Source organism: Vigna angularis, chromosome 11 (genome assembly GCF_016808095.1).
Source record: "Vigna angularis cultivar LongXiaoDou No.4 chromosome 11, ASM1680809v1, whole genome shotgun sequence".
Classification (NCBI taxonomy): Eukaryota; Viridiplantae; Streptophyta; class Magnoliopsida; order Fabales; family Fabaceae; genus Vigna; species Vigna angularis.
Genome location: NC_068980.1, coordinates 8,865,323 through 8,888,962, shown reverse-complemented (window position 1 = coordinate 8,888,962; position 23,640 = coordinate 8,865,323). Strand labels below are relative to the sequence as shown.

The 23,640-nt window shown below is 32.7% G+C and overlaps 5 protein-coding genes across 13 annotated transcripts; 3 read left to right on the top strand and 2 right to left on the bottom strand.

Annotated features, from left to right (window-relative positions):
• The first annotated feature begins 343 nt into the window (after positions 1 to 343).
• LOC108332434 (transcription activator GLK1) lies at positions 344 to 4,312 on the top strand. Its single transcript, XM_017567697.2, has 6 exons — positions 344 to 1,140; positions 1,427 to 1,567; positions 2,172 to 2,513; positions 2,722 to 2,778; positions 2,914 to 3,036; positions 3,886 to 4,312. Exons 1-6 carry the CDS (start codon positions 640 to 642, stop codon positions 4,033 to 4,035), a joined length of 1,314 nt encoding a protein of 437 aa, XP_017423186.1. The 5' UTR covers positions 344 to 639; the 3' UTR covers positions 4,036 to 4,312.
• A 5,514-nt stretch (positions 4,313 to 9,826) lies between these two features.
• LOC108333397 (uncharacterized) lies at positions 9,827 to 11,303 on the top strand. The gene has a single exon (XM_017568830.2). The coding sequence runs from the start codon at positions 9,874 to 9,876 to the stop codon at positions 10,975 to 10,977; it is 1,104 nt and encodes a 367-aa protein (XP_017424319.1). The 5' UTR covers positions 9,827 to 9,873; the 3' UTR covers positions 10,978 to 11,303.
• A 1,593-nt stretch (positions 11,304 to 12,896) lies between these two features.
• On the bottom strand, positions 12,897 to 16,536 carry LOC108332430 (nuclear cap-binding protein subunit 2). Its single transcript, XM_017567692.2, has 8 exons — positions 16,399 to 16,536; positions 16,079 to 16,302; positions 15,848 to 15,986; positions 15,731 to 15,764; positions 15,031 to 15,141; positions 13,588 to 13,653; positions 13,356 to 13,462; positions 12,897 to 13,138 (listed from the first exon to the last, which is right to left on the bottom strand). Exons 1-8 carry the CDS (start codon positions 16,414 to 16,416, stop codon positions 13,064 to 13,066), a joined length of 774 nt encoding a protein of 257 aa, XP_017423181.1. The 5' UTR covers positions 16,417 to 16,536; the 3' UTR covers positions 12,897 to 13,063.
• A 1,964-nt stretch (positions 16,537 to 18,500) lies between these two features.
• Positions 18,501 to 21,205, top strand: LOC108318839 (protein NUCLEAR FUSION DEFECTIVE 6, mitochondrial). 9 transcript variants are annotated; one of them, XM_017556344.2, is made up of 4 exons: positions 18,501 to 18,759; positions 19,092 to 19,213; positions 19,914 to 19,948; positions 21,030 to 21,205. In XM_017556344.2, the coding sequence occupies exons 1-3, from the start codon at positions 18,611 to 18,613 to the stop codon at positions 19,931 to 19,933; spliced, it is 291 nt and encodes a 96-aa protein (XP_017411833.1). In that variant the 5' UTR covers positions 18,501 to 18,610; the 3' UTR covers positions 19,934 to 19,948; positions 21,030 to 21,205. The 9 variants fall into 9 exon arrangements, with proteins under 9 accessions (XP_017411833.1, XP_017411840.1, XP_017411835.1 ...); XM_017556351.2 differs by lacking the exon at positions 19,914 to 19,948 and adding an exon at positions 19,590 to 19,642; XM_017556346.2 differs by lacking the exon at positions 21,030 to 21,205 and adding an exon at positions 20,483 to 20,919.
• Positions 21,206 to 21,882: 677 nt separating this feature from the next.
• LOC108318819 (uncharacterized protein At4g28440) lies at positions 21,883 to 23,271 on the bottom strand. Its single transcript, XM_017556352.2, has 2 exons — positions 22,930 to 23,271; positions 21,883 to 22,189 (listed from the first exon to the last, which is right to left on the bottom strand). Exons 1-2 carry the CDS (start codon positions 23,159 to 23,161, stop codon positions 21,999 to 22,001), a joined length of 423 nt encoding a protein of 140 aa, XP_017411841.1. The 5' UTR covers positions 23,162 to 23,271; the 3' UTR covers positions 21,883 to 21,998.
• Between the last annotated feature and the right edge of the window lie 369 nt (positions 23,272 to 23,640).

The window sequence follows — 23,640 nt, the reverse complement described above, 5'->3', positions numbered from 1 at the left end:
TGGACAAATATAGAAAAGATAACTGTAAAAATCCTGTTGTGAAAAAGTTCCATGAAAATAGGGTTATTCTAACTAAAATTACCAAATGTCCATGATTACATTTGAATTTTCTAAAAAGTACTTACATATATGCACATCTCTATGCTAATACTTTTGCGCATCTTTTCTAGCTTAATCCTTTTTTTTTCTCTTGCCATGTCATGATACCTATCATCTGCATTTATTTCTCTAATGCTTATATCAGCATACTATGTATATTTTTGTTTATAAAATTCCTTTTCAGACCCAAAAAAGGGCATCCACAAATAAAAAATATACTATATAATATATTAATGTAGACCAAGCTTGCAAGTAGCACACGCCCCCAAAAAACCGTGAAAATACTTCTGTTTTGATACTCAGAGCTAAGTTGTGGTGGAGAGCGGTCCCAGCTAGCTTCTTCTTCACACACTCCCTTTCTTTCCAGAAAAGGCAACACAGGCATTTTCAAACTAATTAATTCATCTTCTTTTGCATCCCTCAGCTTTGAAGATTTTCATGCACAGGCATATGTGAACACTGCTTTATATAAGTGGAGTTTGTTTTGCTTTTGTTGTTATATATTCATTCATTCCGAGGTTGAAATCTAGATTAATATTCATGCTGGCGGTGTCACCTTTGAGGAGCACAAGAGATGAAGAGCAAGGGGAGATGGAGAGCTTCTCCATTGGAACTGATGACTTTGCTGACTTATCAGAAGGAAACTTGCTTGAAAGCATCAACTTTGATGACCTCTTCATGGGAATCAACGATGATGAAGATGTCTTGCCAGATCTGGAGATGGACCCTGAAATGCTGGCTGAGTTTTCCCTCAGCGAGGAATCGGAGATAGTCTCGTCAGTTTCAGTGGTAAATAACAAATCTGATGACAGGAATGAGAATAATATAGTTACTACCGAGAAACAAGATGAGGTTATAGCAGCCAATTTTTGTTCAGATTCTGGTTCCAATTCCGGGTCTAGCAGAGGGGAAGAGATAGCAAGCAAAAGTGAGGAATCAATTCATTCAGTGGTGGTGAATCCATCCCCTAAGGAAAGTGAGAAAGGAAGAAAATCATCAACGCATTCAAGGAATAATCCGCAAGGGAAGAGAAAGGTGAAGGTAAGTTGTTATTATTGTTGTCATTGATTCCTATTTTCTTGCTTTTTGTTTAGGCTAATTCCAGGAAAGTTCATACACGTTAAGGATAACTCTTAAAGGTCTTTCTCTATCTCTATTATGGGTTTCTATAGTTGCAGAGTGTGTCCAAAGAACTCAGGAGTGGCGTTTAAGTTAAAGTGACAGAGAAAGAGAAATGCATTTAGTGTTAGAATTTTGGAATGAGTTTGATGTATTGTATTGTAGTAATGAGTTGTGTTGTGTGTGTGTTTTCTTGGGTTGTGTGAAGGTGGATTGGACCCCAGAATTGCACAGGCGATTCGTGCAAGCAGTGGAGCAGCTCGGAGTGGATAAGGCTGTACCTTCAAGGATTTTGGAGATTATGGGAATTGACTGTCTCACTCGCCATAACATTGCCAGCCACCTTCAAGTAATATTCTTCAACTTTGTTTTCTCTCTCTTCCACAAGTTTCAACCCAGTCACTCAACAAGAGTCGATACAAAAATAAATAAAAAATTAGATTATGCTTCTTCTTCTTACTATTATTATATGGTTGTTTTTTCTTTGATAAACAAGCTCAATTATCACTGAAAAAAATGAGTACAGAAGTAGTAATTATCACTGATTTATTATATGGTTGCAGAAAGACTTATTATTAAAGATATATATCTACTGATATGAAAACTTTTTAAAGTTAATTAAATTTGCCATTCACACAGATTCAAATTTGTGCCTAGAGTTGTCAGGTTTGTACATTCAGTACTGTTATTAAAACTTGACACATCCCAGTAAAAATTAAATTTACTAAGAACTTTGACAAGTCTTGTGCATAAGTCTTTCTTTAATAGCAAACGAGTTTTTCTTCTTCTTAATTGACATATGCAATTATTACTGTGCATATGTTGCAGCGAAAGAAAGTTAGGTAAATTTTTTAATTAAACTACGATCTTGTATCAGAAACATGAACCCTATGAATAGAAAAGAGCTTAGTTTTATTGAAGAGGGTTCTAAAGTATGCAGTTTTTGGTGGCAGAAATATCGATCCCATAGGAAGCATTTGCTAGCACGTGAAGCTGAAGCAGCAAGGTTGAGTCAAAGGAAACAATTCATGGGTGCAGCAAGCGTAGGTAGAGGAGGAGGAGGAAGCAAGAGAGACGTGAACCCTTGGCTTGCACCTACCATGGGTTTCCCTCACATGACACCAATGCACCATTTCAGACCTTTCCATGTATGGGGGCATCACACCATGGACCAGTCCTTCATGCACATGTGGCCTAAACATCTCCCATATTCACCGTCCCCGCCGGCATGGCCACCGCGAACGGCTCCCTCTCCGCCGCCTCCGGACCCTCTTTATTGGCACCAACATCAACGGGTTAACTCTTTTGACTATGAAAATTCTTTCAAACACTGTTCACTCAACACACAATCACATTCAAGTAGCAAACTGTATGCTTGATTCATTGTATTCGAATATATAGGACAAGAAAAGCTCTTAAACTTTCTCCAAAAGAAACAATATGCCCTTATATCTTGTGTTTGTCTATCTAAATTAATAGGTTCGTTCTTGTTTGATACTGCAGGCTCCAAACGCACCAACCCCAGGAACACCGTGTTTTCCACCGCCTCTGACAAGCACGGTAACTATTGACCTTACTTTTTTGGAACCACCTACGTTGTCTTCTCCTTCCAAATTTGGATCCTTTTGAGAACAACCTTACTGTATATACAATATCAAAATGCTGGTTCACTCACTATAGAATGTTAACTTGCAGAGATTTGGGTCTCAAACTGTTCCGGGCATCCCTCCACACCATACAATGTTCCAAATAGTAGATCCAGGCATTGGCATCCCAGCCACCCAACCACCACCTCGACCCCTCCTCGATTTTCATCCGGTAATTCCAACTCATTCAATGGAAAATATATATATATATATATATATATATATATATATATATATATATATATATATATATATATATATATATATATATATATATGTGTGTGTGTGTGTGTGTGTCAATTCTTTTGTTTTGTAAGATTATTTTTTAATCAAGTCAATAACAAACTAACCTATAGTAAATTATACAGTTATTAACATTAATTCAAAAGACTTAGTCAAGTATAGAGTCTCCAGTATATAGATACAAACAAAAACTATTATTAGTACTAAAACAATATCTTACTCATAAAAAATGTTATTTATATTATGATTCAACTTTTTATATATATATTGAGGATTTATTTCTAAATTCAACAGTAAATAGTTTTGTTTTAATTAGATTGGTTTTAAAAGAAATACAAAATTAATCGTATTTTAAATAAAACATGTTTTTATTTGAAAGATCAAACTCACTCCACGAAATTATTACTTATGATATATATATTACTAAACCTAAGTTATTTTTGGGTGTGAAAATGTTTGAATGCTTACAAATTAAATCACGGTTTTTTTTATTTTCTTTTGTCTTTATTAATTTCTTCTGTCATTTTCCTACTTCTCTTTCTGTCCTCTCCTTTCCCGTCGTTGGTCCGTGTCTATAAATCCAAAGTTCTATAAACTGGATTCACAACTTTAAGCGAGTTAATTCCATTTTTCATTTTTAAAATTAAAAAAAGGAAGTAATTATTTTTGTACGAAAAAATTAAGAAACTCAAACTGAAACGTACGACACAGGTCAATATTTTATAAAAATAATGTTGCATGGTTAATTTAAGTTATGTGTGCATGTTTGTTTTGACAGTCAAAGGAGAGCATAGATGCAGCTATTAGTGATGTTTTATCAAAACCATGGTTGCCACTACCACTTGGCCTTAAAGGTCCAGCCCTTGATGGTGTAATGGGTGAACTACAAAGACAAGGGATTCCCAAAATCCCTCCATCTTGTGCTTGAATGGCAAGTCTAAGAGACATGGTGAATGCCTCAAAACCCTAATTCGACGACTTCTCAGTTCTCTTCTTGTATGCCAGAATGTGCATATTTGTTTCCTATGTTACTTCTATCATATACTACGAGGGAAGAGAAACATAAATATATATAACTTTTGGAAGAGAAACATCTTTGTACTAATCTTAGTAAATCTACGAGACTAAAATAAATGATTAGGAATTTCAGAAAGTACTGTGAAATGTTTCTTCTTAATTTGGTAGACATTTTAGTAAATGACTTACTTTTTAGCTTTCGTATATGCACCACTAACTAATAGTTGATATTCAAAGGCCAATACCACTAAACCCTGTGAGATAAATAATTATTACGATAAGCAAATTGCATAATTAAATGGTTATATAGCTGTTTTTGCTCCCTCGGATAATTGATATGAAGAAAAATCGTTTGACACTTGTTAATATCGTAAAATATTTAGATTTAACTAGCTTTTGTTGAAGACCGTAGTTTCTCCCAAATCAGGAAAACAAATAATGTTTTTGACATCTTGAATTATAACGAATAATTTATTAGACATAAAGTTTTAAATTCATTATATAAGAACTTGAATATGACGACTTATAACATGTAAAAAAACTAGTACTGTGAAAATGCGTTAAAACCCACGAGTTAACTTGGCCTACCATTGGTTCAGATCGGGTTGAGTTTGAAAAAAAATGAAATTTTTTTATATGGACCAATTTTCAACTTGGCCTACTTAGAACCCGACTCATCCGAGTTGAACCCGTTGTGAGCCGGGTTGGCTCACCAACTCACCTAGTTTAATTTAATTATTAATTATTTTATGTTTCAATATTATTTGTTAACATTTTTTTTATTGTATTGTAAATGAAAATAAAGAAAAAGATGTTTCAAGAGAGCAAAATATTATAAATTTATCCATTTATCTAATCTTATAAATGGATGAGTGACACAACTATTATCAATATTACAAACTTATTTATTCGCTTTTTTAGTCTATTTTTGGATTACATTTGAGTTGTATGTTACATTTTTTTTATTTTGAATTGTCTTTGGGGTTTAACATCATTTTAGAGTGAAATTTATTTAAACTTGAATTACAAAAAACAATGTATTTTTTATTTAAAAAATATATAATTAAGTGAGTCAGGGAGCCAACCCGTTTAACCCATCAACTCATGATGGGTCAGGCCGGGTTCAAAAATTTTCGGCTCACTGATAAATGAGTCAGGTTTGGGTTCACTCACTAAGTAGTCAATCTGTGGTGGATCGAGTCGAGTGACCCATTTTAACAACACTAAAAAAATGAAAGATTTCCATCAGCAGATGAATTTTTGCCTATAAAACATCATTCGATTATTTCATTTTGATATCTCCACTGGGGATGAATTAAAAAAATCATCTTTTTTTATCAGTGAAAAGTAATTCAATAACTAATATAGAACATTTAGGGTATCCCTAACTCATTCAGACTTGCAAACTCATATAACAGTAGAGAATACTAATAAATACAAACCTCTAAATATAATACAATGCTCATAGTATAAATTACAAAACCTTTACATGAATAATAAGGTTCATTGTCAACTAAACTATAATCAGGGTACACATCAATTTATCCCAGTTTCCTCACAACAAATAAAGGTTAATTAGAGGAGGTATGTGTAGTCTTTTAAATGTTATTCATATAATTACATTGTGGTGATGCGTCGATAGCTTTGTGGTGACACGTTGTTGATCATCAATGACACAATGGAGACATGGTAGTGACACAAAGGTGAAGAACATTGGTGATGGTGATTATCGAAGTTAGAAAAAGAAGAGAAGGATAAAGATAACCTAAAGATAGTTGTAGTGGTACAACAACAATGAGAGGAGGAGATGAAAAAGTAAAGGAAAAAGAACAAGAAGAGGAGACAAAAAGGAGACACAATCGCTTATATTTTATTGACAGATGTTACCAACAGCAGAATCCGTCAGTAACTCTAATGGATAATTATGAGGGAACATTTAGTGACAAATTTATGGTCATCAGTAATTATCAATTGATTTGAGGTTGTCAATAATTTTTTATTGCTTTTTGCATCTGTTTATAAATTTTATAGAAAACCACTTTATGAACAAAATTGTGTCTACTGATAGTTTATTGCTAAATAGGATTTACCGACAAATTGTATACATCGGTGATACTCTTATAGTGTTTTGCTTCAATGTCATTACCTACAAAATAAAGTAAAAATTACGCAAACGCTAACTTATTCTACGTTTCCATTTCAAACCATCATTTACTAGCCAACTTTATTACCAAAGAGCTTTAAAGGATTTTTATTTTAATAATAATGATTTTCTACTGGAAATGTTTAATGGTTTAGGAAATGAAGATTAATTTTATTCTTGATCAAGTTTGATTGAAATTAGGTAATCATATTCGATTAAGATGGTTTGTTCAGTTTCTAATCATATCCGATTAAGATGGTCCTCATATTTTTTATTTGGATTTTATGGATTTAGACGTATGTAACCGATCATTCTTTCCTAGTGATTTTTTATGCTCGATCATATTTCTCTGATCGTCTGACCATACAGTACAAACCATTTTAGGACATGTTAAATAATAATATTATAAATATATGTGAGATAGGTAATATGTTAAAAATGATTTTATTTTATTTTATTTAAAATAATTCCAAATTGTGACTGGGTTGATTTAAGAATTTTTTAAATTTTGTAATTGATTGTAAAAATACTGATTTGGTTTTGTTTATCCTTTTTGAAAATAGAGACAATTACAAAAGCAAAATCATTTTTATCATTTTCTATTTAAATACTTTTAAAAATAAAGTGAAAATTAATATCTTTATAATTATTTGTGAAAAGTAAAAATAATAATATGAAAAAGTATTTTCTCAAATCAATTATACCTTTGTTTTTTTTTTTTTAAATGTATGAAGCAAAAGACAAATAACACACCGGATCGGATATAGTCGATAATATTGTCTCTTCATTATGTGGTTAGAAATTTATTCCTTAAGCTTACGTGAATAAAACATAGTAGTTATGAATGTTATACTTAAATAAATCTAAATACCTTGAAATATTAATCAATGATTAGGAGAATATAAAAAAAAAATAGAAAACATGTTTTTCTTTTCCGCATCCGATGTTTCTTCTCGTATCCCTAATTCATCAAAATTATCATTTTGTCTCTTTCTCTTCTATAACAATAATGAGATTTTGTCTTTGCTGTGTCGCATATTGACAAAAAGAGTGTTGGTAAAACATATTTTTCAATTGAGAGTACTTTATAACATAATTTGTAAAAGCTTTCTAAATTGTTTTATTTAAAATAAGAAACCTACTTTTTTTTTGTTTGGAATCTATATTTGAACTAACAACCATGAAAATTGAAAATTATAGTAATCACTCAAAAATATTTCATGACTAATCCAAAATCAGGAACTAAATAATGTAAAATTATTACAAATAAAATTTATCCAGCAATGAAAAGTGGGATAAATACGAGTACCTACTTATTATTTATCCTACCAAAAAAAATTTGTCTTTTATTGAGTATTTATGAAAAAAAATATATCTAAATATTTTTAATTTTAAAGTATAATTAAAAAAATTAGATAATTAAATATTTTTATAAAAAAAATTGACCATTATAAAATTTAAATAAATTCGCCCATAAAATATAAGTTTTAAAACAATAACTTTCTTAAAATCATGTTCAACTTGATAAATCAAAATAATATATATATATATATTAAAATTCTAAAACATTATCTAATAATTAATATTTTTTATCAACAATTTTATTTTATCACTTATTATTTTAAAATATTCAAATAAAATTTACTAACAATAATTAAATAGTTAATATCTACTGATTAAATATCATGGCAATCTCGTAGTCATTCTATCAATAAACATATAACTAAAATACGTATATTTATTATCCACATATATTCATTATTTACATCAACCATTACACATTTTTTTATCATCAAACCCGATGAAGGTGAAACTTAGTAGGAAGAAAAACAGTAGCACTATGGAGAGTCATTGTAGTGAAGGCAGCAGAGGTCCAGGAAGAAAAGTGTTCAGGCTCAATAAAAGGAATGCTTGGGCTCTGAATGCCTGAGTGACATAATGCCCATGTATCTGTTTCCACCATAAAATTTGGGGCGCTTCTTTATGCACGTTGATAGGTTTTCCTTGCACCTCGATAAATTAAGGAAAATACCATTTTGTCCCTATTTTCTCCTTCCTTCTCATCATAGTCTACCTTCCTCTCGAATTGATCTGTGCACCGACACTAATCTCCTCCATTCTTCAAAACACATTTTATTTTTTTTAATTATATAATTTATATTTTAAATTGTATAATTTAAAATAATTTTTATTTTTCATTTTAAATTATAAAACCAAGAATACAAATTTCTATTTTGAATTTCACAATTCAAATTGTATCAACTGTGAATTTCAGAATTCAAAATAAAAAGAAAAAAAAAATTAATACATAAAGGTGAAGGAAGAAGCACCCTAAAATTTGGCATGTTTCCATAAATTATCCTAATTTGTGGGTCAAACACGAAATAGAAAGTCAAAGTGTTTTCACCTGTGCATCCAAAAAAACATGTTGATGTTGGGTTTCACCTTTGCTTTTGCAAATTCTCCCCGTTCATCGCGCCACGCTTAAAGAAACTGTCCCTTCAACATCACTCCAAGTCGAATCCAACATCAAAACAACACACTTGCTTTTCCCTAATCATTGACCTAACTTTACCAATTTTGCAAAATCCCTAGACTACACTTTATGCACTGTTACTTTAATTGTTCCAAAATCAATCAATTTGATTATTCTTTAAGCAAACGTAATATCCTATCTTGCATCATTTTTTCTAATACCTTTTTCAATCACTGCTTAATTACAAAAGTCCACTGGGTTGGTGTAACTAAATGTGCTTCTTTATCGAGAGCCTGCATTGCTACCACGTTATATTCCTAATTTAAATAAACAACAAACCCAGAAATGCTACCACGTTTTCTTCTTGTTTCTCTATTATCATTCTTTTTTTTCAGCTGCTGTAGTGCTTTGCATGACGTGTGGACCATCTCCAAATTAACACACAACAACAAATAACTTGGTTTTTAAAACTGCAGCCGGCATTGATAAGTAAAAATGACATAGTTTAAGGTTTATTGTTGTTGAACTAGGGTTAAATATGAAATAATCAAATAATATTAAAACATTAACCCCTTTGCATCATAATTACTTCACTTTAAACATTGATTACTAGTAAGTTTTACTTTTAAGACCAACTAAACTGCTCTGTTGTGTGGTTCTATTAAGAAATGTGATTTGTTTTACTTGATTTTTAAGGAATTTTTAACATTTGAATGTTTGAGGAGGAAAAGAAGTGATGTGGCTTCCTTGTTTCAAAGTTTCAAACTCCCACTTACAAACTTCTTTGTTTTCAACTTCAGTTTTCATCATAATTGCCTTAAAAAGGTGGCTAGCACCAACTAATTTGGAATTCACAGGGAAAAAGGACTCATCTCAGCAACAGAAAAAGGAAGAAAATAAGATGCCACCTTTTGACTTGGACCTTAATTTTCTGAGTACTGCACATCTTTGTGTTTCCCATGGTACCTTGCACATGCAGCATGGCATAGAAGTCATCATCATAATACCCCACATTCTTTTTTCTCCCTTCCACAATCCCCGCATAATTACCCGGCCATTGATGGATATCAGCTTAATCTCTCTATAAAATCACCCCAACAAACACTCATCTCTCACTCTCAGTCCACACCATGGCTTCTTTTGGGGACCAATTATCTTTCTTTTTGCTCTTGCTGCTTCTTATCTCACCCCAAATCCAAGCCAGAGAAGGCAAGCTTTTCAGCTTGTTCTCCCATTTCAGAACCATCTACAATGTCAAAGACCCTCTCCAGAAAACTAAAGTTGAATCTCCAGCGTTAGCACCAGGACCAGTAACATTTGAACCAGCATCAGCACCAGGACCGGTAACATTTGAACCAGTATCAGCACCAGCACCAGCACTCGAACCAGCATCAGCACCAGCACCTTCGGTTGAACAAGCAATTGGTTCAACAATACCATCCGGGCCAGCACCAGAGCCTGAATTTTCAGAAAGTGGAGAGGGTTATGGTCTGTATGGTAGGGGCTCTTATGACCAATACTCTCCCACCAAGGAGACTCCTACCACCACCACCACCACAAACTTTGAGCTTCTCAATGAAGACTTCAATGATGAGAGCTACAAAAAGGGCTACCCCAAAACCAACTTCTACAGCAGCAGCAGCAACAACGACAATGAAGAAGAGTTCAGAAACAATGTCAACAACAACGAAGAGTTCAGAAACAATGTAAACAACAACGAAGAGTTCAAAAACAATGTCAACTACAACGAAGAGTTCGGAAACAATGTCAACAACAACGAAGAGTTCGGAAACAATGTCAACAACAATGAAGAGTTCGGAAACAATGACAGCAAGTATGAAAACTTCAAAAACAATGTTAACAACCACGAAGAGTTTAGCGTCGATGACAACAACGAAGAGTACAGGAACACTAACACTGGTGGCTATGCCAGCAACTTCAACGACCGGTTCTTTAACAACAATGACGAGGGAAATTACCAGAACAACAACTATAACGGTAATGGCTATGAGGGGAAGAGAGAAGGAATGAGTGACACGAGGTTCCTGGATAATGGCAGGTACTCTTATAATGCGAACAGTGTTAATGAGAATTATAACCTTAATGGGTATGAATCGGGGAGAGGGAATTCTGCTGTAAACGAAGGTTACCATGAGAAAAGTCAGTATCCAAATGAGTTTGACACCATGGAAGAGTACGAGAAGCAGCAGCAAGAACAAGGTTACAGGCCTTGAGTCTTTTTAGCTTTTGTATTTTTGTGTGGTGAAAGAGTGAGAGTTGGAGAAACACGAGGCTTACATATTGAAAGGAAAATACTTCTAATTTATGAGATAATTGTTATGCTTTAGTTTCTCCTTTCATCCTTGATCTTGCACAGTTTCATGTTTTGCAGATCAAAGTGATGGAAAGTATGCAGTGTTATCATTTGTGCAGTGTGAGGTTTTACTTTTTTAAGTACTTTACCAATTGGAAACTATACAGCTTTCTGTTTTCATCGTGTAACAATTTCAAGGCACAAAACTTAATGCCTTATAGTATATGACAAAACTTATGCCTCTCATTTATTCTTCATCCTTGTTTTCAGTAACTAAACATTATTTGAAATTTGTATCAAACAGACAAAATTTATCCTTAAGTCCACTCCACAAGAATTCTCATTTCATTCATCAAATGAATTTTGCCACTTTACTAGGCACCTTATAAGATGGTAGAAAAACATTGGCAAAGATGACATTCAAAACAACAAAGAATCACAATGTATACATTTTTCCCGTTTAGGCTCTAAGAAAATTAAGGTATCATCCACAAAATATTGGAGACAAATATACAAGTTCTCTTTATCCACCTTAGTTCCAGATAACAAATTATTCTTCATAGATGACTTAATCATAATATTCTTCGGCTATAACTAAAACAAAAATATAGAGTCACAAGAGTTCCTTGACAGACTTTTCTTCAATTGGAAAATAAACTCATTAAAGAAGCTAATAAAAGTGATTTTTGAATAAACTATTCCATCTTTAATTTGAATACGAATACAAAAGTTTGTCATACCAAGATGAAAGATATCATACCATTATGATATGATTTCCATATCTGGTTTGTTTTGAAGATTTTCAAACTTAAATCACCAAACAGGTCTAATTCAATTGTCGTATGTTTTGCTCTTTAAGACCTTCACGTGGGAAAAAAGTCGTTTATTAAGAAAAAATAGACATCGCTGACCTTTTATTAATCAATTCTACTAGTGTATTAAATAATTCTCATTTTAAAATGTAAGAACGTGGTTCGTTGTAAATGTTCTTGCTTCTTCTGGTGCTCTTAAAGAGGCGTACAATTGCAAACGTAAAATTACTTTTAGAAGGTCATGTGAGAGTGACTTCAGTTCAGTTGGCTAATGAGGAGCATTAGTTTATTACTGATGTATCTTCAATTAATATTTTTACAACTATCTCAAGATTAAATTTTGTTCTTGTAAAAAAAATATCAACAATTAAGATAAATTTATATCATAATTTAAATTAATTACTGTAAATTTAAAAGGATACTATGTATTATAACTTTAATTACTTAAAATATAAATGTTTTTACTTAAATTCACTTTTAATCCCAATAATTCCATAAACATCCAATTTAAATACGTATAAAAATTTAATTAAACATCTAATCTTCGAAATTTCAAAATTAAAGAACTATAGTCCACTGTTCATATGCAATCCAAATTCTAACAAAATGTCAACGTGTTCACTCACAATGCTATTAGTTATTTACTTTTACTCGAGATATTAAGAACAATGCGTAATAATAAATTTTAACAAATGTTATAATTAAAATTATGTTGATAATAAGACCACATTATGTTAAATCAAAATTACCTAGTTTAAAAAATAGAAGGATGAAATGTGTATTAAATTTTCATGGAAAGCAATATTACATGTTGAAAAACCTAAATTACCAAATTGACTTTAAGCCAAATATTTTTCTCAACCATTCAGTCGCTAAAATACTAAATGTTAACTTTCATGCAAACACCTAATCACAGAATCAGGTAAGCACGATCAAGGTCAGATATTTATCCATAGAGCACAAGATTAGAAAAGGGTTTAACAAAATCTGATTAATATGTTGGTAGCAAAATACATTGAGACAAAAATTGATAGAAAACACAAAATAGCATTGCCAAGCTTAGAATGTCAAGTAGGGTTAAATTAACAAGACCTTTGCAATTTGTAACAAGTAATATACGACAACATACATATTTATAATCATGTCAGAAGAAGGTTATAATTTAAAAAAACATGACCAAGTATGAAATTCTGGTTAAGCCCGTCTTTTTCTATCATCTTCCTCCTCATCATCAGAATCACCACTCTCACGAAACCGTGGATTTTTTTCCTGCCACATCGAATCAAGTAATCGATAAGAAACAAATTTAATGACAAAAACTACCAGAATATATGATAATACAAACATCGTGCCTTCAATTGAAGTATGCTCGACAACCTAATGCACCAATGTAACACGACAGAAGTATAGCAATAAGAATTATTGTAAAATAATTTATGTGATTAGGCCTGTCTTAAGTATCATTCAGATTGTAGAGAATCAATACCGGTCTAGATTCATGATCAGTGTTCCTCCGAGAATCGTGATCTGAAGTTCTTTTTGAGGACTCGTGTGTGTGGCGATCATCATCTCGGTGTCTCTTTCTATAGTAATCTATCAAGTCGAAGAGGCAAAAGAAATTTATATCAGCAGTAAATTAATTGGTAAAACACTGACAGCATCAGGTCTAAGTGCTTCCAAAAAAAAATCTGGGCCTTGAGATGAAAGTGTGAAACTACCTCTACCGTGCCGATGAGAACCACCATGACCGTGTCCATGCCCATGACCTCCACCGTGTCTACCATCTGCAAGAGTAAAATTGGTGAAGGTTTAATTCACATGAATACATACTCAAAGCAAATGATGATCACCAGAAATTACATAATGAACAAGGAAATCAGGTAGCAGAAAAGGCAGTCAACAGAACAAGGGAAGGCTGGTTCCAATATGACTAACGCAGCTGGTATCCTCACCTGAATGGGAGTATTTTCTTCAGATTTAAAGTATATATGGTATCTAAATTGAAGGAAATGTCTAATTGGATATTGAACGAAAATATGCCAAGGACCACTAAGATCAAAAAGAAGTATATTCCGGTAAAAAAAAAAAGCACCAAAACGAGGGAAAAAATTCGTTGATATCTTTTTAATTCACACTATTCTCAACAGGCAAGCCATTATGTTGCTACCTTGAGAGAGACAGTTAGTTGCTACCCAACTTAGTTCTCCACACTGAATTTGAATTTCTCATTTATATGGCTGTACTGAACATTAATCATTAGAAGAAAAAGACAGTACGGATGATATTGGCTATTGAAGTATCCATTTTTGCAAATTGCTTCATATTGAAAATTAACAGATCTCTAGAATGTTAGGCCCAACTAGCAATGAAAACAGAGGCATGGCCCAATGAGTAAAAACATTAAACCATAAAAAGACACACATTCCAGTTAGAACACTTATTACTTGACTATGTCATTGATAAGTGCCCAAACACTTGAGGAATCAACCCTTGAAAGCTAGTTATAAAGGTGACAGAACCAAACACTAATTTTGCTAGGAAATGGCCAGAGGTTCAAGGGATCAGAAACAATGTAGAGAAAAGGGTAGGGAGTGGGGATTCAACTTTCACAGTTGGGAAAAAAATGCTTGGAGATGTTGGAAATATTTTCAGTAATGTTCCACGGTTCAAATAGGTTTCTGTGACCCACTCAGATAGTTTTTGCGCTAGTTTGTCAGTTTTTGAAGCCTCATAGCAGCTCCTGCAAAGTGTGACACTATTCAACGGTTGTAGCATGCTCCAGCCACTCTGCAGCATGACTCTGCAAAGTGCTGCTATTTGGTGCTATTATTGACAACTATATCTACTATATACACATACAAAATCTTCCCAATACTGCAGCCATGTGTCCACTTCTGATTAAATTTTTTACCCTCCTAATCAATGGTATTTTGTTATCATATGCAGAAGAGGGATAATTTTGAATGATTTTCATTTTCCAAGCAGACAACATAGCAACATTCTGTAGTTATATCTTTAAAAACCAGTAAGTTTTAAGTCCTGCATAATTTAGCAATACAAAGACCAAACTAAATGAAAAATATATATTTCAATTAAACTTTTAGTGATCTCAGCTCCTAATGGCTGAGGACCTGTGCAAACTATAGTTTGAAGTCACTTACAGGAACTAGGAATAACTGGTGGAAAGGAACCCAAAGAACCAGTGCCATAATCTACAAGCTGCCTTTGTACTTCTAACTCTTTCTGGACCAGCTTCCCATAACCTCCTCTACGTATGTAGAATTAAGGAAACTAAAAGGAGGCTTAACTCCAACAGCACATACAAACTAGTATATAACATTCTTCAGGAATAATTTTGCAGTAAAATTTCCAGTTCAAGATTAACTGAAGGTATGAGAGTATTCATAACTCCATATATAGTAGAATCCACTGTAAACATAGCAGAACTAATGCATTCTCCATCATGTAAGCATACAAAACTAGAGAAGTTTATAATAACTAGGGAAACCAGATTAAATACACCTATTACACATATTATTCATGAACTAGGCAAATTATTGTATCCTTTTCTTTTTGTTGAACTGGGGATATATAATGGATGAAAGTCAAAGACTAATCTTTTTAAAGATGCTCAAATTCATCTAAGGGACTACTCTTCTATACACATGACCTAATAATCAAACCCTTTACCACATGCTTTAAGAAAGTTATTTTCGATATTGCCACACCCATGTTGGTATTCTTACAGTATTTTGACCATCAAGAATTACCACATTATGTAGTACAGAAAATCAAACAAACAACAAATCACACAAGAAACCAAATAGCAGACAAATCAATACTAAACAATTAAAAGGATATCAGGATCATAATCAGTACGATACTCGTCCCGGACCTGCACAAATGAACAGAAGCATTTACAATTAGCCAAGTAACAAAAAGTATAACCACAGAACCAGAGACACACTAGACGTTCACCTGGCCACCACTCCTCCCACGACCCCATTGTCTTCCATCCTGGAACCCCCAATCAAAATCAACACGAATAAGACGATCATCCAGTATCGTCCCACTTATGTATTTGCAAGCATCCTCAGTATCTTCACGAGAATAATATCTGTCAAATAATACATTCATCCAAACACACTCACATAAAGAACCATCAACTAATACAGAATAGCTGCAACTAACAGTGCAATGGATACTCACAAAACGAAACAGAAGCCACAGGGTGTTTTGGTGTTCTTGTCCAAACCCATAATGATCTTCTTGATTTCCCCAGCGCGAGAGAAGAGTTCGTAAACTTGCTCCTCCGTTGTGTAAAAGGACATGTTCCCAACGTAAACCGTGGATGAAGTCTGAAGGGCATGCTCAAAATCCTCTTGCGTTCCGGGAAATCTTCGGTCTCGATACGCCGAAAGCTTCGACGGATCCTACAACACTCACCGGAGTAGAAAATTAGAGAATAAAATAAAAAAGACTGAACTTTTGAATCAGATACGCATTTACGGGTGCAGTGTAAGAAGTACCTTGAATAACAACGCCATGCTATTATCCAGCAAGAAATTTCTGCAGAGAAAACCACTAGGGCAGAGAAGAAAAGCTCAAAAAATCAACATTTAACCCAAATGGTTTGACCCGATATGTTGGATCCGATTTCCTTTCACAGGCTTCGTGGAAACAGAATTTTATACTTTTCTTAAAATTTAGATAGTATAATAATTTTCAAATATTTTATTTTGATAATATAATTTAAATTTTTGTTTAGATTTATACTATTAAATGAAGATAATTATTTTATTAGTATACGAATCTTCTTTTTTTCAAGTTTATCTTTTAACAAGTACTTATTTACTAAATCTATTATTTATGTTACTCTTTTTTAAACTTTTAACAATTTTTTTAAAATTTAACTATTTTTTAAAACTAAAAGAAATTTTTATAATAAAATATTACTTACAAAAGAGACAAAAAAAAATCTAAAATAAAATTATAAAAAATATTTACATTCACTTTTCTAATTATAAGTTATTATCTTTTATTATCATTAAAAAAACACATGACGTATGTATTTTTATTATTTTACTACTTTAAATAAAGTGTTTTAATTTAAAAATTAACCATTAGAAACTTTAGTGAAAAAATTAAGGTAATATTCAATAAAATATAATTACATTGTACAAAATCTTTTAATACTACTTATTCTATCTTTGTTGTGCGTTTTGCTTAATTAGATTATATATATATATATATATATATATATATATATATATATATATATATATATATATATATATATATATATATTCTAAATTGTAGATATGTTTTTACATTTCTTCTTAAACATATCCTAGACTTCTAGGAATTTATTTAAAATACTATTTTTTTTAATATCATTAGAAAACAGTATTCCATCTATTAATAGATCAAGATTCTATGGTTTTCTTAAATTTTCTTAAATCTGAAAGATATATACATTCTAAATATGGAGAAAATTATTATAATAATTTGTAACCACAAAAATGATTTTAATCTATATCAATAATAACTTTAATTAAAAAATGACGTTTATTAACATTGAATAAAAACCTTTTAATTATATAAATCAAGAAATTTAGTAAGAAAAAAAGCATAAAACGTTGACAAAAGATAATTATTTTAAAATATAAAAAAATAACTTCTATTAACATTAATTAACTTCTATAAATTTTATTTTAATATACAAATCATTAAAATTGATTGAAAATATAATTTCGTTATCATCAACTAAATCAGTATAAATATCAAATAAAATATTATATTTTAACATGAATTGGAAACACTTGGACCTCAACTAAATTACCAATATTTTTGTCCTAGTTAATAAAGGATAATTATATTTTTGTGAATTAAAGTCTCTCAAGTAACAGATTATTAAAAGTGTGTACCACATTTGGATTATGCCGTTTTATTAAAAATATCATTTTTAGCATTTTTTTTTTAAGTCTTGATTTATTTTTTGAAAATTTATCATTAAACTTTAATAAAAACAAGTCAAAATGTGTCATTTTGAAATTTATCGTTTCAAAATTTCAACTCTCCACCTCTCGCACTTTCATTCTTTTTTCTTTCCAGTTTTTTCTTTTGGTTTGAAAGCTTCCATTACCGCCATGGTATGGAGGAACATCGAAGAATGTCCAGAGCATCAACCAGCGTGAGGAAGTATACATCAACCCTAATAAAACAAACTATAAAATAAAAAAAAGTAACCTTTAAATGGAAGACATGATAGGCTGCACCACGAGAGGGAAACTGCTTGATAATTCTTTCCAACACCATCCACCTTTGCAACTTGTAGTATCTCACAACCAAAGAAAGAGAGGAAGAAATATAATGTTAAAATGAAAAAAACGTATTTTACTCATGTATAGGACTAGATAGGTTATTAGTGAAATAGGTTGTGAATGACTAAAATTAAAAAATAATAACCCTAAAAATAAAATTTTAATGAGGGTCAAAATAATAAAGGGGAGATGGAGGGAGAAAAATGTGGTGGTGGAGGGAGCAACACTCTTAATTGTAACACCTTCCCATGTCTGGACTTAGTAAAGCCCATATTTGAAAAAGCCCAGATTTTAAAAAGTCATTGAGTTTTGGGGGTTCATGAGCAGATGCGTTAAGCGGGGTTTTAGTGTTGTAGAACCCTACCAGTGTGGGAGTGTGTGGATCGAAAGTTAACCCTAAAATTTTTCCGACAACGAAATGGCATCGACCGCCGGCGCCGCTGCCAGATCGATACTCCGATCATGTTCGGGTCGTCGCGCTGCGTTCCGTCTCGGCTCGGAAGCTAAAGCTGGTCGCTCTCGGTTCGGCGTTGCTTCCAATAAACCTCTCTCCCAATCAACACTGAGGTAATTTATCTGCTTATTGAATTTAGTATTACATCAGTTGAGTTACTTGTTTAACTGTTGTGAATTTAGTTTTTGCAGGAAGTTTTCTATTATTTTTTACTTGAAATCGCGGTGGAAGAAATACTTTAACAAGATGTTAAGTTTATTTAAGGATTCGAGTTTGTAATACAATACATTTTAGACTATTTTCAGGCTATATATTTCGAACTAAATGGATTGTAGTGTTGTCTGGAGTTACTTTTGTGCGTATCGGTGATGAATTTTTTGTTATTCGGTTTGATATGTTAATGCTGGAAATGAAATAATGAATCGATGTGATTTTGTGGGAGAAGGTGTCCCGTTGAATTGAGCTTTTGTGTGGAATCCATGCTGCCGTACCACATGGCAACTGCTTCCGCTTTGATGACTTCAATGCTCTCTGTGTCTCGTCGCAGCTACGGTTGGCTTCCTGAAGGTATAGTCTCTGCTTCTACTGCATTGTAATGAATCATTTTGGAATGAAAGATTAAGTTTATTTGCATTTGTTTACTTAATGGTATTGGTAAGTGGAAATGTTTTTGAAGATTTCTGTGTGCAGCATTATATGATCTGTTTAGCATTCTTAATGTTCAAAACTATTTTCTTTTTCTCCTGTCGGTTGGCTTTGACATGAGAGTTTACCAAGTGTTCTTGTTAGAGGAGAGGGGGGACGTTGAAGATTTTTTACAGCTCATGTTGAGAAAAAATTATTGGGACTGCGGAGAGTATTATGTTATGTGCTCCCACACTTTGGGTCGACAAGTCTGTGATCATTTTAATTGCCTGACAGTTGGATTTTACTTTTGAATTAGGTAGCTAAACATCTGTAGGATTCCTTGTGTTCTTTCTTCAATTTAATTTACGGGTAAGTTAGTGTTTCTTTTCAGTTTTTGGGTTAAAAAAAGGTAGTTTTGTCAGATTTTATGTGTAATGCTTTGAAAAAACGTATGGCATATAATTCTTCATATTAATAGAAAAAGGCGGTCCATCTATCTACATGATGTTTGATCTTATCATTATGTAAGTATTAGTCCTGTGTACCTAGGATTGATGGAAAAGTTATTCCCTGAATCTTCTACTTTCCCCACTGCAACTAAATCGTTTAGTGAAGCCGTACGTACTCCTTTTGTTTGTAGGCCAAGAGAAGACTATTTGAAGATCAAGAAGCAAGGTTGGGATGACATGGATCTCTTTTGATGTTGGGCTTTAAACAAAAAAAAATCTTATTAGGAAGAACTGCTAGATTTCTGTCCCAAAAAAAAAACATGTTGCCCTTGGATTCTTTAAAGTTTGCATGATGAATGTCATGGAGCTGGATTTTTAGTTTACTGTGTTCTAGAAAATAATATTTGTCTCCTGTTTGTGAATCATATTGTTCAAAGTTCATGCACATTGAGTAGAATTGCCTGGTTGGCATAATTTTTGTAGGTTCCAAGTTTATATAAAACTATATTAGCTTTCTCATACATTAAAAAAAAAAAGATAAATACCATTCAACTTTTTTGTGAGGGTTTCTCTAGAATATAGTTTGTTTTAGGTACCTTTTATCTTTAATTGTTTGAAATATTATATACTGTTTCTTTTGCGGGATCTGCTGCTGAAATTTTGTCATTGAAAACCATAATTGGTGCAATTTTATTTCACATCATACTTTAAAGCGTCAATTGATAGTGGAGGTGCATACTGATCTCTTCTGTTTAATCAGATTGCAATGATGATGTGTGATAAATGTTCTGAAGATTGAAGCAATCTTTTATGTACAAATCTGGTTCGTGAGACTGTTTTGACTGAGCCTTTGGAGGGACACAATTTGAGTCCCAAAGGCTGAAAGGAACTTTAAAAACCTAGATCACCTTCACTTCTGTTCTTTCTGGTTCAGATGTAGGAAAGGCTGCCATTTTATTCACTTGGATGTTGAGTCTAAAGGCAAATAAGTTGATATTGTATTGATACATGTTGGATTAAGTTTTGTCATGTTTGTCTTCATTATTTGAAAATTTCTTATTGAATCAACTAATACCGAATTGTAGTATGAGGGGAAAGTTCTATATGTCCGTGCTTCGCTTGTGACATACATGCTTTCTGTCTATCAGTTACATATCATGCCTAATAAAATATAATGTGCCCTATAGACAATCACTCACATTTTTGGACTTGTGTACTTTTTTGTCGTCTTGAGTAGTATCCTATGTACTTAGAAGTGGTCGGTGATGTTTTGTTTTCTCATTTACTTTATATTTTTTAACTTTCAGAAGAAGAGGGGTCATGATGTGATAACCACAGAATGCAATACAGATTATGCTCAAAATTTACATTTGTACGTGTCAAAGTTGGACTGTTTTTGTAGTCACTAAAGAATTTGTGCGTTGGATGCTTGAACTTCCACCTGTAGCTTCATTTATTCTTTTGAAGTTCTCATTGTGTTGCATACCTGTGTTATCAAACCAAATTCCCAAAATTCACAGTATGGATTTTAGCGTTCCTACTCTACCGATTTATCGACGTTAAGTTTGTGAAGGTCACAAGTTGAATTTATAATGTTAAAAGTTGGATCGAAAATTAAATTAAAATTAACAGGTTGGGATCTTAAAATTTAGCATTTAATAAAGCAGCAAAAATAATAAAGTAGGACTTCCCGTAAGTTTAGCTTTGAAACTAAACTATAACTAAAGAACTCAACTCATGTACTAATTTAGTTTTGAAAATAAATCCAATTAAACACTGATCAGTTTATTGTTAGACCCTTGATCTATTTAGCAAAGGTAATTAAATGAATCCTTATGCATATACTCTACCTCAAACATTCAAAGAAATCATTTCCGAACTCAACGTCAACAGCACCAATGCACAAGTTTATTACGTCAAAAACCAAAATGGCATTTGAATCAATATAGTCATCCATTGCTTAACACAAAAAGGTTTGACGGAACCGTACGGGTAACAAAGGGATTAGAAATAATGCCAATGCAAATCTTTTGTTCAAGGAAAACGGGATACATTATTAACTTGGAGAAACAAATATATTTACTTTTGCATTTAAGCATAAGCATTATCACTTTTCAAAACTGACCTGAAATATAATTCCTTGAATTCAGCACAGCAATCTTAAGACTAAATAAACAAGACTGTACCATAAGAAAACTGCAACGCAGTCAATTGTTCAATGATCAAAATAAAAATTAAACCTTTGGTAAACCCAAAGATTCACCATGAAGATAAAATCACTCTTCAACAACATTAACTAATTCATATTCAACTAAAGAAAGATTGTTATCCTCTTTAACTTCAAAATCTGCAGGTTCTGTGGCTTCAATACGCCCCCATCTATCAACTGCAAGCCTCATAGATCCCTTGAACATGTCAATCTTTGCATTACGCAGAGTTAAAGTAGCACCAGCATTCATGAGGTCCACTGCAGAAAAGTACATGCATTGACAATCATATAAGCAAACCATACTAATAACTCACTCCAAAACAAGCAAGAATAGCAACATTTACACATGTACCAAAGACTAAAGATGTTCGAACAGAATATACATGTAAAAACATTTTCGTGGGAAAGAAAAGATAACGAGTACTACTACAAAACAAACATTATCAATGTGTTTGGATTTCACTTAAAAACCCTCAAACTATGTTCAACTAGTTACATCACTCTCACTTCCAACAAGATCAAAGATAAACAACTTAAACCTTACAAAAAGTATTAAAAAATGGTAAACGACAACAAACTCAGCGATAAAGTTGAGATTTTTTGGGCAACTTGAGATACCACCTCAAACCACACCAAATCAACGGATTTCAAATTAATCCAATTAAAATGACACTGAACATGAAAAAATTTGCACTGTCACTACAGTAACAATTTTATTTTCACCCCAAATAAAAAAAAAAGTTTTAAACACGGGCGTGATTACTCGCACGTAGAACGGAGAAAAGCATTATTAAAACCCTAAATCTTGACGCCCCAAATGCTTGGAATTGAAAGGACACAGTACTGTAAAAAAGTCAACAACTTTAAAGCATTGCCTTCAACTCTTTAAATTCAAAACATCAAACACACTGAAATTCAAACATCCACCACCACACAACGCGACGGTTTAGAAGACACATAAAACAAACACCATCTTACAAATCCAAACATAATCGTACCCTGTTCGTTGCGAGCAGTGAAGATTATGGTTCCGGTTTCGTCGCCAACGAGGCACTCGGCGATGCGCGACGGTCGCGCCGTTAGCACCGATGATCGACCACCGCGGTTGCTCACCGTCTTCACCGGCTTAGAGCTCACCACCTTCACCGTCAGCGTGTGGCCGTTGGTGCCAGGTGTTAGTTGATCCACCTTCACAAACACTGGTTTTCGTTTCGTCATTGTTGTCGCCATGGATTCTGAGTTCGTTTTCCTTCTTTTGCGTGAGAGAGAAGAGAATCAATCCAAAGCAATTCCAAGTTAAACCCTAACTCCAGTTACTCTCTGCGTTTGATTCCGGATTTGGGGATTTAATAAGGGTTGGGCCTGTGAAGCCTTCATTATGGGCTGGGTTAGCCCATGTGGGGGGCCGAAAAATGCTTTAAAATTCCAATAAAAAATAATATATTTGGTTAAAGTTCTCTTGACGCAATATTGGGAAATGAAACATTTCACTTTTATGAAATTATACATTTTTTTTAATTTCTTTAAAGAATAATATCTTTTTCTTTATTTTATATTTAATCAATTGAAATGATTATTCATTACGACTTTGATCAAAGTGAGTTAGGTGATTTATGATGATTAATTAAAGTATCACCATTAGATTTATTAATTTAGTATCGAATAATATGGATGAATGACATACTAATTTTTATTTTTCGTTCAATATT

What these genes read in the sequence shown, in the direction of transcription:
- LOC108332434 (XM_017567697.2), top strand. Translation starts at nt 640, where the DNA reads ATGCTGGCGGTGTCACCTTTGAGGAGCACAAGAGATGAAGAGCAAGGG. An exon ending in ACATTGCCAGCCACCTTCAA is followed by an intron (nt 1,568 to 2,171) that starts GTAATATTCTTC and finishes TTTTGGTGGCAG; the next exon opens with AAATATCGATCCCATAGGAA. An exon ending in CACCGCCTCTGACAAGCACG is followed by an intron (nt 2,779 to 2,913) that starts GTAACTATTGAC and finishes GTTAACTTGCAG; the next exon opens with AGATTTGGGTCTCAAACTGT.
- LOC108333397 (XM_017568830.2), top strand. Translation starts at nt 9,874, where the DNA reads ATGGCTTCTTTTGGGGACCAATTATCTTTCTTTTTGCTCTTGCTGCTT.
- LOC108332430 (XM_017567692.2), bottom strand. An exon ending in TGTGGCTTCTGTTTCGTTTT is followed by an intron (nt 15,987 to 16,078) that starts GTGAGTATCCAT and finishes ATTATTTGACAG; the next exon opens with ATATTATTCTCGTGAAGATA. An exon ending in CTGATCATGAATCTAGACCG is followed by an intron (nt 13,139 to 13,355) that starts GTATTGATTCTC and finishes TCGATGTGGCAG; the next exon opens with GAAAAAAATCCACGGTTTCG.
- LOC108318839 (XM_052870918.1), top strand. Translation starts at nt 18,611, where the DNA reads ATGGCATCGACCGCCGGCGCCGCTGCCAGATCGATACTCCGATCATGT. An exon ending in CTCTCCCAATCAACACTGAG is followed by an intron (nt 18,760 to 19,091) that starts GTAATTTATCTG and finishes TTGTGGGAGAAG; the next exon opens with GTGTCCCGTTGAATTGAGCT.
- LOC108318819 (XM_017556352.2), bottom strand. Translation starts at nt 23,161, where the DNA reads ATGGCGACAACAATGACGAAACGAAAACCAGTGTTTGTGAAGGTGGAT. An exon ending in CACTGCTCGCAACGAACAGG is followed by an intron (nt 22,190 to 22,929) that starts GTACGATTATGT and finishes ACTTTTCTGCAG; the next exon opens with TGGACCTCATGAATGCTGGT.